Source organism: Pyrus communis, chromosome 4, assembly GCF_041283825.1.
Source record: "Pyrus communis isolate YQ-2024b chromosome 4, ASM4128382v1, whole genome shotgun sequence".
NCBI classification, from domain to species: domain Eukaryota; kingdom Viridiplantae; phylum Streptophyta; class Magnoliopsida; order Rosales; family Rosaceae; genus Pyrus; species Pyrus communis.
Window position 1 is genome coordinate 10,807,821 of NC_142568.1, and position 11,615 is coordinate 10,819,435.

Consider the following 11,615-nt stretch of genomic DNA (forward strand, 5'->3'; position numbering starts at 1 on the left):
TATAATTCCTTGTGTTATTGGCAATACTAAGTTTGAACATGCTATGTTAGATTTAGGAGCTTCAATTAATGTCATGCCTTACTCAATTTATGCATCTATGAACTTAGGAGAGCTTAAAAACGATGGTGTGATTATTCAATTGGCCGATTGTTCTAATGCATATCCAGAAGGAGTTTAGGAAGATGTTGTGGTGCAGGTTAACAATTTGATCTTTCCAGCGGACTTTTATGTGCTTGACATGGAAGATTCAACCCATTTTACCTCGTTGTTGATCCTCCTTGGGAGACCTTTCATGAAAACAGCCCGCACCAAGATCGATGTGTTCAAAGGGACGTTAACAATGGAATTTGATGGAGAAGTTATTGATTTCAATCTTTCTGAAAATATAAAATATCCTAAAGATGATCATTCTTGTTTTTCTATTGATCTATTTGATTCATTGGCGCAAGACTATCTTGACTCCTTGGAGAGGGATCCCCTTGAAACAACCATTACAAAAGGAATGAGACTAAAAAACGAAGGGGCAAGAAAGGACCACACCCATGGCATGCATGAAGAGGTCCTTGCCGTGCCTACATGTGAAGATGAGGCCGAGATGGTTGCTGGCCTTGAGCCATTGCCATAACACCTTGGTAAGCCTCCAAATCCAATTCTAATTCCCGTTTCTACTAACAAGTTGTTACTTTCGGTGATTCAGGCACCCATTCTTGAGCTTAAAAAATTGCCGGATCATTTGAAGTATGTCTATTTAGGAGAAAAAGAGACATTGCCCGTCATTGTTTCTTCATCCCTCACGGTAATGGAGGAGGAGAAATTTATTCGGGTGTTGAAAGAGCATAAAACAGCCATAGGATGGACCTTGGCCGATATTAAGGGTATTAGTCCTACAACTTGCATGCATCGTATACTTCTAGAGGAATGGGCTAAACCAACTCAAGAGGCTCAACGCCGGCTCAACCCTCCAATGATGAAAGTTGTGAAAAATGAGATTATCAAGCTTCTTGATTGTGGAGTGATTTATCCTATCTTGGATAGTCATTGGGTCTCACCGGTTCAAGTTGTTCTAAAAAAATTTGGAGTCACTGTGGTGAAGAATGCAGAGAATGAACTTGTGCCCACTCGTATCCAAACAGGTTGGAGAGTGCACATTGACTATAGGAAGCCAATGCCACCACAAGGAAAGATCACTTCCATTTGCCATTCATTGATCAAATGCTTGAAAGGTTAGCCGGTCATTCTTTTTATTGTTTTCTTGATGGTTATTCAGGATATAATCAAATTGTTATAGCTCCAGATGATCAAGAAAAGACTACTTTTACTTGCCCATTTGGTACTTTTGCTTATCATCGAATGCCATTTGGTTTATGTAATGCACCAGCCACCTTTCAAAAATGCATGGTAAGTATCTTTTCAGATTTTGTAGAGAAGATTATTGAGGTTTTCATGGATGATTTTAGCGTATTTGGTGATTCGTTTGATGATTGTTTAGATAATTTCACATTAATCTTGAAACGATGCATTGAAACTAACCTTGTTTTAAATTGGGAAAAATGTCACTTTATGGTAAAATAAGGCATAGTTTTAGGTCACATTGTTTCGGCTAAGGGTATTGAGGTTGATAAATCAAAAATAGATCTTGTACGCTACTTACCCTATCCCACTTCGGTTAGAGAGGTTCGTTCTTTTCTTGGACATGTAGGATTCTATAGGCGATTCATCAAGGACTTTTCTAAGATTTCCCAACCCTTATGCTGACTTCTCCAAAAAGATGTGCCCTTTGTGTTCAATAAGGAATGTGAGAAGGCCTTTAAACACCTCAAGAAGATGCTCACTATTGATTTTATGGGTCATTTTCTTTCATCTTATGGCTTTGTTTATATTTTACTTGCGGTTGATTATGTTTTGAAATGGGTGGAAGCAAAAACCACCCGTACTAATGATTCCAAAATGGTTGCAGAATTTGTGAAAAGTAACATATTTGCAAGATTTAGAATGCCAAGGGTTCTTACAAGTGATGGGGGTTCCCATTTTTGCAATTGAACCATTGAGGCGCCGCTCAAGAAGTATAATGTCACGCATATGGTTTCCACACCTTATCATCCTCAAACAAATGGGCAAGCCGAGGTTTCTAATCGAGAAATCAAGCAAATTTTGGAGAAGACCATTCGACCAACTTGGAAGGATTGGAGCTTGCGTTTCAATGACGCATTGTGGGTATATCGTACCGCCTACAAAACACCAATTGGGATATCCCTATTTCAGCTCATCTATGGGATACCATCCCATCTTCCCGTTGAATTGGAGCATAAAGCACATTAGGTCGTCAAGACATTCAATATGGATATTGATGCCGCTGGAATCCATATGAAGCTTTAATTGAATCCATAAGGAATGAGGCTTATGAGAACGCTCGCATTTACAAAGAGAAAACAAAGGCTTTCCATGACAAGATGATTCGTAGCAAGACGTTTTTTATAAGGCAGAAAGTGTTACTTTTCAATTCTCGCCTTCAATTGTTTCAGGGTAAGTTGCGTTCTAAATGGATTGGTCCTTTTGTTGTTACTAATGTCTTTCCTTATGGTGCAGTCCAAATTCAAAGTGTGAAGACGGGACATGAATTTAAAGTGAACGGACACTGTTTGAAGCCCTACTATGAGAATTTCAAGGAGCATGCCGTGGAGGACACACCCCTCCATGCTGTGAGCCCTATTGAAGCTTAAAAGGAGGTATCGTCCGGCTAGAAGATGCTCAAGCAAGCGCTTCTTGGGAGGCAACCCATGTGTTCAAACGAGGAGATGATGGAATTCAAGCTCCTGCAACCAAATTTGCTTTCTTTTACCCTTCTCTTTATTGCTTTTATTTTGCCATAGTTGTCATGTTTGTTCGTTGTGTTATTTGTTTGTTTGTTTGTGAGTCTATGCTTAAAACATTGAGGACAATGTTTGGTTTAAGTGTGGGGGTGGGGGGGGGGTAAACAAGTGTTTTTGCATGATTTTTGTGGGATCTTATTACCTATCACTTCTAATGTTGTTACTCACTGTTTTTAAGTGTCTATAGTGTGTTTTGAAGTGTTTTTATGTGTCTTAAACAGAAAATTCGAAAATTTGAAAAAAAAATCGATAAAAGTGTTTAAAAAACCCAAAAAGAGTTGTTTTTAGAGTCGTTTTTGTTTTTATGTTTGTTTGTGTCTTAGGGTACCTTCCAACACAATGATGAGGATTTGATTTTTAATTGCATGATTGTTAAAAAAAGTTACAAACATGGATGGAAGTTTGATTTGCTCTTTGGTTTATGCTTAATTGTAGTTGTCATTTAGGAATTCACATGTAATCACAAAAAGAAAAAAAAAAATCAGTTTTTGTAACATGCTTGAAGGAAGGAACTCAAACTAACGCTACAACCCTGAGAGACTTGAGCCTAAACTTTATTTGGAGAGTTATTAATCTTGATGTTTTTGTTTTCTAAAGTCGTTGCATGATCTCATCATTCTTTGCTTGGTTGCTACTTAGAATGCATTTCATCATTATAGTTCCAAATACTAGAACTTATGCCCATTTCATCCAAAGCATGATATTGATTGCATAACATACAATAAGATGAAGTTGTTTAGTTAAACCAGAGCCAAAAAGCCTTACCCTTTGCATATGTATTGTAGGTTTAACCCCTTTGAGCCTTAGTTAGCCTAATTTTCTTTGTTAGCCACATTATCCTTACCTAGCCTAGAATAGGAATATCCATACCCTTGTTCTTAAAGGATAGTGAAGCATGACTTAGAGGGAATTCCTTTTGTTCTACAAATTGCAGAAAAACAAGTGTGGGGGAAGGTGTTTTTCATGGAAATCTAGGAGGATGTATGATTTATGTGCCAAAGAAAGTGAGAGGGCACGAAAAAGAAAAAAAAAAGAAAAAAGAAGAAGAAGAAAACGTGAAAAAGAAGAAAAAGTTGAAGAAAAGAAAGAAAAAGAGTTGAAAATAAGTGAGAATGAACTCACAAGTATTAGTTGTTGAAGAAATGGTCCAAAAATTTAAATATGACCCTAAGTGTTGTGTGAAGTTTCCCTTCGCATTTAAAGTTGATTTCTACATTCAAAAGTGAATTCTAAATGCTTACTTCATTACTTTGCTTACTATTGCATTAAGAACTTTTGTTTATCCTTAACCTTTCTTTGTTAGCCAATACCTTAGCCCCATTACAACCCTTTGACTTCTATCTTGATTGTTAAGTGTTTCAATATGTGCAGTTTAAAATTGGTTTGAGCATATGGTATCCCTGGTTCTTGCGTCTAAGTAGTGGCATACCATTCATGAGATCATATCATATACATGTTAATAATTCTTTGATTATACATATGTGAGTGTTAGTCTACATGTTTACATCAATCTTCTCACATATACCTAGCCTAGGGAGTGTAGTCAGAAAATCTATGTGAAAATAGAGAGTATATCCGGTGAGGAATTGAGGGATTCTTTAAGGCATGGTACTATATTCAAAATGTTGTTTTAATTGACTAAATGCGAACTAGTGAGTGGTGATTGTGGTTAAGCATATGCTCAAGGGTAGGGATGACTAAAATCTGTGGGAGTAGTGATTTTTACTATGTCATGTTGCATTGGAAATCCCTGAGGTAAATGTTGGAAGGTTTAGGTTGTGTCTTGTTTTCTTTGTTTTGCTCGAGGACTAGCAAAAGCTAAGTGTGGGGGAATTTGATAGAAGCATATTTATGCGACTTAGTTAGCTTGTTTGCTTGCATTTACATAGTTAATTTCCATTTATTATAGTGTTTTATGCTATTTTCGTGTGTTTGTAGGTTTATATGGCGAAAGAAGCAAGAAAGTGCATTTCGAAGCTATTTGGAGCAGCTTTAGGCTTATTATGGATAGCTTGCGTATGGAGCAAAATGGATGGACGAATTTGAAGTCAAAAGAGGCTAGGAATATGCAACAAATCTGGAGAAACAAGTTTAAGACAAAGAAGATAAGGAAAGAGTAAGAAACATGGAACATTATCCAAACAACCTTAGCTTATCCAAACCTTATCCTATCTTATCCTAACCTAATCTTGTTCTACCTTATTTCCAGCTGTAAGGGGACCTCAATACCTGATATCTAGAAGCCTTATCTGCCCGTAAAAGGGTGTCTCACCCTTTCCCTTTATCCTTTCTAGAAGTACCAAAATATGCCACAAAACACATTGTTTCTAGAACCCCTAGAGAGTGCCGCACCTTATGGCCCTTTTTCCCTCTTGGATTCTAATTTGAATTGGTCTTTTTCCTTGTGGACTTGGATTGTGCAAGTCCATATCAGAAATTAATTGGGTCATGATTCTTTTTCCAAGCCTTGTGCCGCAACCTAAGGCCCTAATCCTTTGTTTCTGCTAAGTCCAAGCCCTAATCTCTAGGGTTTGCCGTGCCACACATATATTCATGCTTATGCTATAGAAAACAACAGACCACACACCATATACTCAGAAATACATCTTTGACGCAACTTTTGGGAGAATAAGGAGTTTGCCGTGGCTTCCATTGGAGAAGGAGAACTTGTGCTGCAAGCCATCTGCATCCATTGGAGTCATTCAGAGTTCTTTCTTCCCTCGTTTCGTTTCCATGTTTATTTTAATTTGCTTTTCAATTGTTATGAACATGTGTAACTAAGTTTTTCTTAGTTAGAGATGAATTCAAAGCCATGGACATATGTTTTATATGAATTGATTTCCTCCAGTTATTGTTTCTTGAATTGTGAATGCAATTTGCTTAACTGATTTATTGACAACTTGTTCTTGTATGTTGATTAAGGATGCATACTTAGTTTGCACGCATGAATTTGATGCTAGAGTATAAGGAAATTTCACCTAATCGTTATGAACTTATATTCACAAGTAGTAAAAGTCACTAGTCATGATTGTGTTAAGTAAATTCTAGGCAAAAGTATCATGCAGTTCATAGTTACGAATGCCTTGTCAATGCTTATGATTTTCACAAAGCTTAATGATCTTTGATTGTATCTCTATTATGATGTTCATGTAGGGAACTTGATAAGAATAATTTGGTTGCGGATGCGTATTCCATCCAATTCAATGAAACTAGGAAAATCTGAAAGTTAATTTGTGCTTCTCACGATTAATTTAGGGCATTGTCATTCATGGTTTAAAGGGATAATAACTGGAAATCAATTTGTGTTGCATATGTGCATGTGTGGAGAAGGATCCTCTAGCTAGCCTTTACCCATTCAATTCAACCAATTTAGTGTCTAATCTGTTTGGTTTTGCAATCTACCTAGTGTAGTTAATTTCGTCAAAATCAATCCCCTTTAATATTTAGTGTTTCAACTTAGTTAGAATATGTGTAAGTTTAGTTTTATTAGTGTTCTGACTCAAGTAAAGGTCAAAATTCGTCCAAATAGCCTATTAGTTCTTATTTATGTTAGTTTTGTTTCAATTCGTCACCACATTAGACTTTGAACCACATTATTACTAGTCCATTGTGAGGTTTATGTGACATCCCGTAATTGTAGTATGAATATGTGTACATGTATAGGGTTGTTACGTTTGTTTAGTAAGTTTGTACAATCCCACAATTGTGAGTAGGATCACTAATTGCCACCAAGCTACTTTGGAGACTTATGTAAGTGAATAGCTTGAGTTTGCATGCACTAAGCTGGAGGTGTCATTAAATTTGCATGCAATCAACATGTGTTTGTAATTCATAGTTTCATAGGAACTGTCCAATTATAGCTTAGATTATCCAAGAGGCAAACTTATTAGATGTGCTGTCCATTTGGTCCAATTACAGCAGAGGTGTTAGCCTCCATTTTCCCCTATATATTGAGCTTGTATTCCTTCATTCATCTCACATTAGAAACGTAGGTGCAATGCATGCATAGTCCAGATTATGTGTGTACGTACGTACATATGCATGCATGTGTGTGTATGTATGTATATATGTATATGTATATTTAGAGAGAGATTTAAAAAGAAAGAGAGAGGCAAAGCTAGGGTTCGACGTATGCGAAGATTTTAGTTGAATTGTCTTGTGAAATCTCGGATTATCGATGCGAGTGATTTATGTAATGTGTTATAAAACTTCTTATTTTTTTAATAAATGAAAACCACGAGCAATTGTGGGTTTTATCTATTTATAAATCTCTATCTATTTAAGTCAAGCATGTTGGATTTTGTGTAAATGTTTTATGATGAGATATATATTGTATGTTAAATTACTTGAGATGTTCATGGAACATGAGAACTTTAGTGTTGCATTAATCTAAAGGATAAATGTAAAATGCACAGGTGGACATGATGGCAGAATGGCTATTAGGGGTCACGTGATGATTTACAATATATAAAGGTATAATGAATACATGAAGGGACGATGTGATATGACACTACATGACTAAAGCTTTAATATTATTATTGTATTATCTAGAGTTTGTAAAACGGCATCGCTTGACTGTCATATTACATCTTCTACTCACTGGGCGACGGTGGTTGTTGCTCACCCCTCACTCTATTATTTTTCAGATGAGTTACTTGGCAAGACAGGTGATAGACTGGCTGAGATTGTTTTAGACAAGGGATTTAAGAGTTTTTATTTAATATGTGTACCACCCTCTAAAGATTTTGTAGTTATTTTTATAAGAGAAGTATAATTTTTCGTTTTATTTTTACTTTTACTTGTGCACCGAGTGCAAGATTATTTTTCTACTGACTCCAGGTCCAGGGCGTGATAGTTTAGCCTATCCGCTCCCCCTTTGTAGATAATATCGTTTGTTCAACAAAAAAAAAAAAAAAAAAAAAAAACTCTAGAGTTAAGGGTAGGAGTCCACATTAAAAAGATATACAAAAGTTATATTACTCTATTGTAAAATTGGGGAGGGAAGTGACTATAGCTTCACATTCAAATTGGAGGATTTCAACTTATTTATAAAATCGCCTCTTTTTTTTTTTTTTTTGGGTCTTGTGTTTGGGTTTGTTTATTTAGGGCAGGTGTTTGTTTGCATAGTGGTTTATTTTCATTCGGTGGGATTGATGATTGTGTGGGATTTGGTAAGGGGATGGGTTAGACAGAAAAAGAGAGAACATGAGGCTTGTAGAGAGGGAGAGAGAGAGAGAAAGAATTGGGATGTTGAACAAGGGCATGTCAGGGTCATTCCTGCCGGATCTTCAATTTGGTGAGTGCAAGGTGATAGGAACATATTTATGCTACTTAGTTATGTTGTTTCCTTGCATTTAGTTACTTAATTACTATCTATTTTAGTCTTTTAAGCTATTTTCGTATGTTTTTAGGTCCTAATGGCAAAAGGAGCAAGAAAGTGCATTTTGAGGCTATTTGGAGCAGTTTTGGGCATGGATTGGATAGCTTAACTATGGAGCAATGTGGATGGACGAAATTGAAGTCAAGAGAAGCTAAGAAAGGCTAAAAATCTGGAGAAAGAAGTCCAAATGCAAAGAAGATAAGGAAAGAGCAAGAAATAAGGAACCTTATCCAAATTTCCTTATCTTATCCAAACCTTATCCAACCTTATCTTATCTTATCCTAATCTTTTCCTACCTTAATTCCAACTTCAAAGATGACTCCTTTTCACATTAAATCACCTAAATATCAAGTTGTAGAAGCCCTATTTTCGTGCATTAAGTTTATGCTACATGTAACCCTTCTAGAAGTTCTAGAATCTGCCACAAGGACCATTCCTTGTCCTCCTTGGAATCTAATTGAAAGTGTCCTTGTTCTTTGGTGATTTGGAGTCCTAATTCCTCTCCTTTTCAGCCCAAATTTCATGCCTCCCCTTCACCCTATAATTACATGATGCCACAACACTCAAAAATCACCACCCTCTACCACAAATTCACACCACACCATCCACCACACCTCAAGAGCCTAAATTCACACAAATCCCCATTGTTGGCAGCAAGGAAGGAAGGAGGAGCCACCTGGAGTGTTTCTAGTTGTATTCTATCTTTGTTTTTAATGTTTAAGTTTAATTATCCTTGTTTTGCAAACATGTGGAACTAATTTCTTTTTAGTTAGAGGTGAATTCAAAGCCATGATTATATGTTTCATAGGAATTGATTCTATCCAGTTATTGTTTCTTGAGTCTTGAATGTGATTTGCTTATCTAAGTTATTAAAACTTGTTTATGTATGTGGGTTAGGGGTCGACACTTAATTTGCATGCATGAATTTGATGCTAGAGTATAAGGGGGTTTCACGTAAGAGTTATTCACTTATATTCACAAGTAGTGGAGGTTGCTAGTCACAATCGTGTTAAGTAAATCCTTGGTATGAGTCTCATGCGTTTCATAGTGATGAATGCCTTGTCAATGCTTATAGTTTTCACAAAACTTAATGACTTTTGATATGTATCTTTGTTATGCGTCTCATATAAGGAACTTGAAAAAGATGCGTATTCCATCTAATTCAAAGAAATAAGGAAAACTTGAGGGTTAGTTGTGCGATGCAACTAATTTGGGGCGTTGTCATTCATAGTCTAAAGGAATAATAACTTGACATTGGTTTGTATGCATATATCATGTGTGGAGAAGGACCCTCTAACTAGCATTTCACCTATTTAATTTACCCAAATTCGTTTTCCCAAAGTATTTTCTACAAAGTTTTTGTTTTAAGTTTTAAATTCGTCAAAAACAATCCCCCTTTCATTTAGTCTTGTTATTTGAGTCAAAATCTGTTTTCTTTGAGTCTTTTGAGTCAAGTTAAGGTTTATTTTCGTCCAAAACACTTGTTAGGTCTAAAATTGAGTCTTTTTAAGTGTTTGTTGCTGTTTTGAGTGGTTTAAGTTAGTTTAGAGTCTATAGAGTCTATTTTAGTGTTTTTTTTAGTCTTAATTGTGTTGATTAGCATCCTTTCTAATCCCCGGCCTAAAACGATCCCTACTTTTATATACTACAATCATAGGGTTTTAATTTGAGTGTTAGAATATTTTACATCAAATTTTGGCGCCGTTGCCGTGGATTAGTAAAATTGCTAATCCCTCTGTTTGTTTGTTTATTTTTCTTTTGATATTTGATTTAGTTATATTTCTTTGATTTCAGGTACTAGAGAAGCAAGACATGGTAATTGCTAATCTTCAAGCTCAATTAGCGAATCTTACTTGTCAGTTATCACAGTATGCCGAAGGGTCCACAATGCAAAGTGTCCCTACATTTGGTGCTTCTTCTATGCAAGAATATCAAGCAAATCAATGTCCACAAAGAGGTTGGGAGAATGTCAGTACATGGGGTTATCAAGATCATAATCAATCAGGGAACAATTTGTTTTCCAACATGTACAATTCAGATTGGAGTGATCATTCAAACTCTATGTGGTGGGAATCTCAACAAGTTCAACAAGTTCAACAAGAAGGATATTGGCAGCAATATGAGGAGTTCTATTCAAGCCTTATGCAGCCACCACAACCTCATATACAACCTGCCCAAACAAATTCAAGTACGTCTTTGTATAATGATACGCTTATTAAGTTACCCACCAATTTGTCTCAGGGGCAAGAAAATCAAAAGAAAGCAATGCAAAATCGAGACAAAAGGTTGAACCGCTTGGAAAAGCAAATTGGGCAGATAGCGGAGTTCGTAGGACAATTTCAAGACCAAGGCAAACTCCCTAGTTCAACCATTGCAAATTCTAAGGGAGGATTTGAAACTACGAAGGAAATCATCTTGAAAAGTGGCAAGGAGGTTGGAACAGACCCTAAACCATCAAAATCAAATTACAAGGAAGATGAAAAATTGCAATTTGAGGAAGAAAAACACACCCAACCCACGGAAAGGGTGGAAACACCTTTGCCGTAGGCACCTATTGCCCCTACGCCCTCCAATTCAGGTAAGGTTGTTCCAAATTTCATTATTTCTAACCCCGTTCCACCAAATGTCCCTATTCCTTGCAGGTTCATGAATTCCAAGGAAGAAGAAAGTGAAAAAGACATCTTGGAAACCCTTCCAAAGGTGCAAAGTATGGAATATCAAGAATTCGTCAAAGAGGATATTCTTGAGGCAAACAACCCCAAAGAAGTTGAATTTTATGACACAGGACAAGGACTAATGCTCTCACGAAATCTGGCTGAGTGCAAAGTCCCTAAAACTTTCAAAGAAGATGTGTTTATCCTTGAGTTCATGTCGGAGCACACAGGTAAGCCACCTCCCCGAATTTCAATTTTGTTTTATACTAATATGTTGTTAATGATTCAGGCACCCACTCTAGAATTTAAACCATTACTGGATCATTGCAAGTATCACCTTCCATTCAAAGATCAATTCCATGCCATGGGACCTAGGGTAGCTTAAAAGGAGGTATCGTCCGGCTAGAAGACGTTAAAGCAAGCGCTTCTTGGGAGGCAACCTATGCATTCCAATAAAGAAGACCTAGGAATCTCCAACATCCCACAACCAGATTTGCGTTCCTAAACCCTACTCTTTATTGCTTTTACTTTACCATTATTGTCATGTTTGTTAGTTGTGTTATTTGTTTGTTTGTTTGTGAGTCTATCCTTAAAACATTGAGGACAATGTTTGGTTTAAGTGTGGGGGGGTAAACAAAGTGTTTTTCATGAAAATTCGTGGGATTTTATCACCTATCACTTCTAAAGTTGTTATTCACTGTTTTTAAGTGT

At 36.5% G+C, this 11,615-nt stretch overlaps 1 protein-coding gene across 1 annotated transcript; it reads left to right on the forward strand.

Moving 5' to 3' along the window:
• Window positions 1-10,062: 10,062 nt before the first annotated feature.
• Window positions 10,063-11,047, forward strand: LOC148697422 (uncharacterized). Its single transcript, XM_088691922.1, has 3 exons — window positions 10,063-10,207; window positions 10,289-10,683; window positions 11,036-11,047. The coding sequence occupies exons 1-3, from the start codon at window positions 10,063-10,065 to the stop codon at window positions 11,045-11,047; spliced, it is 552 nt and encodes a 183-aa protein (XP_088548048.1).
• Window positions 11,048-11,615: the final 568 nt, after the last annotated feature.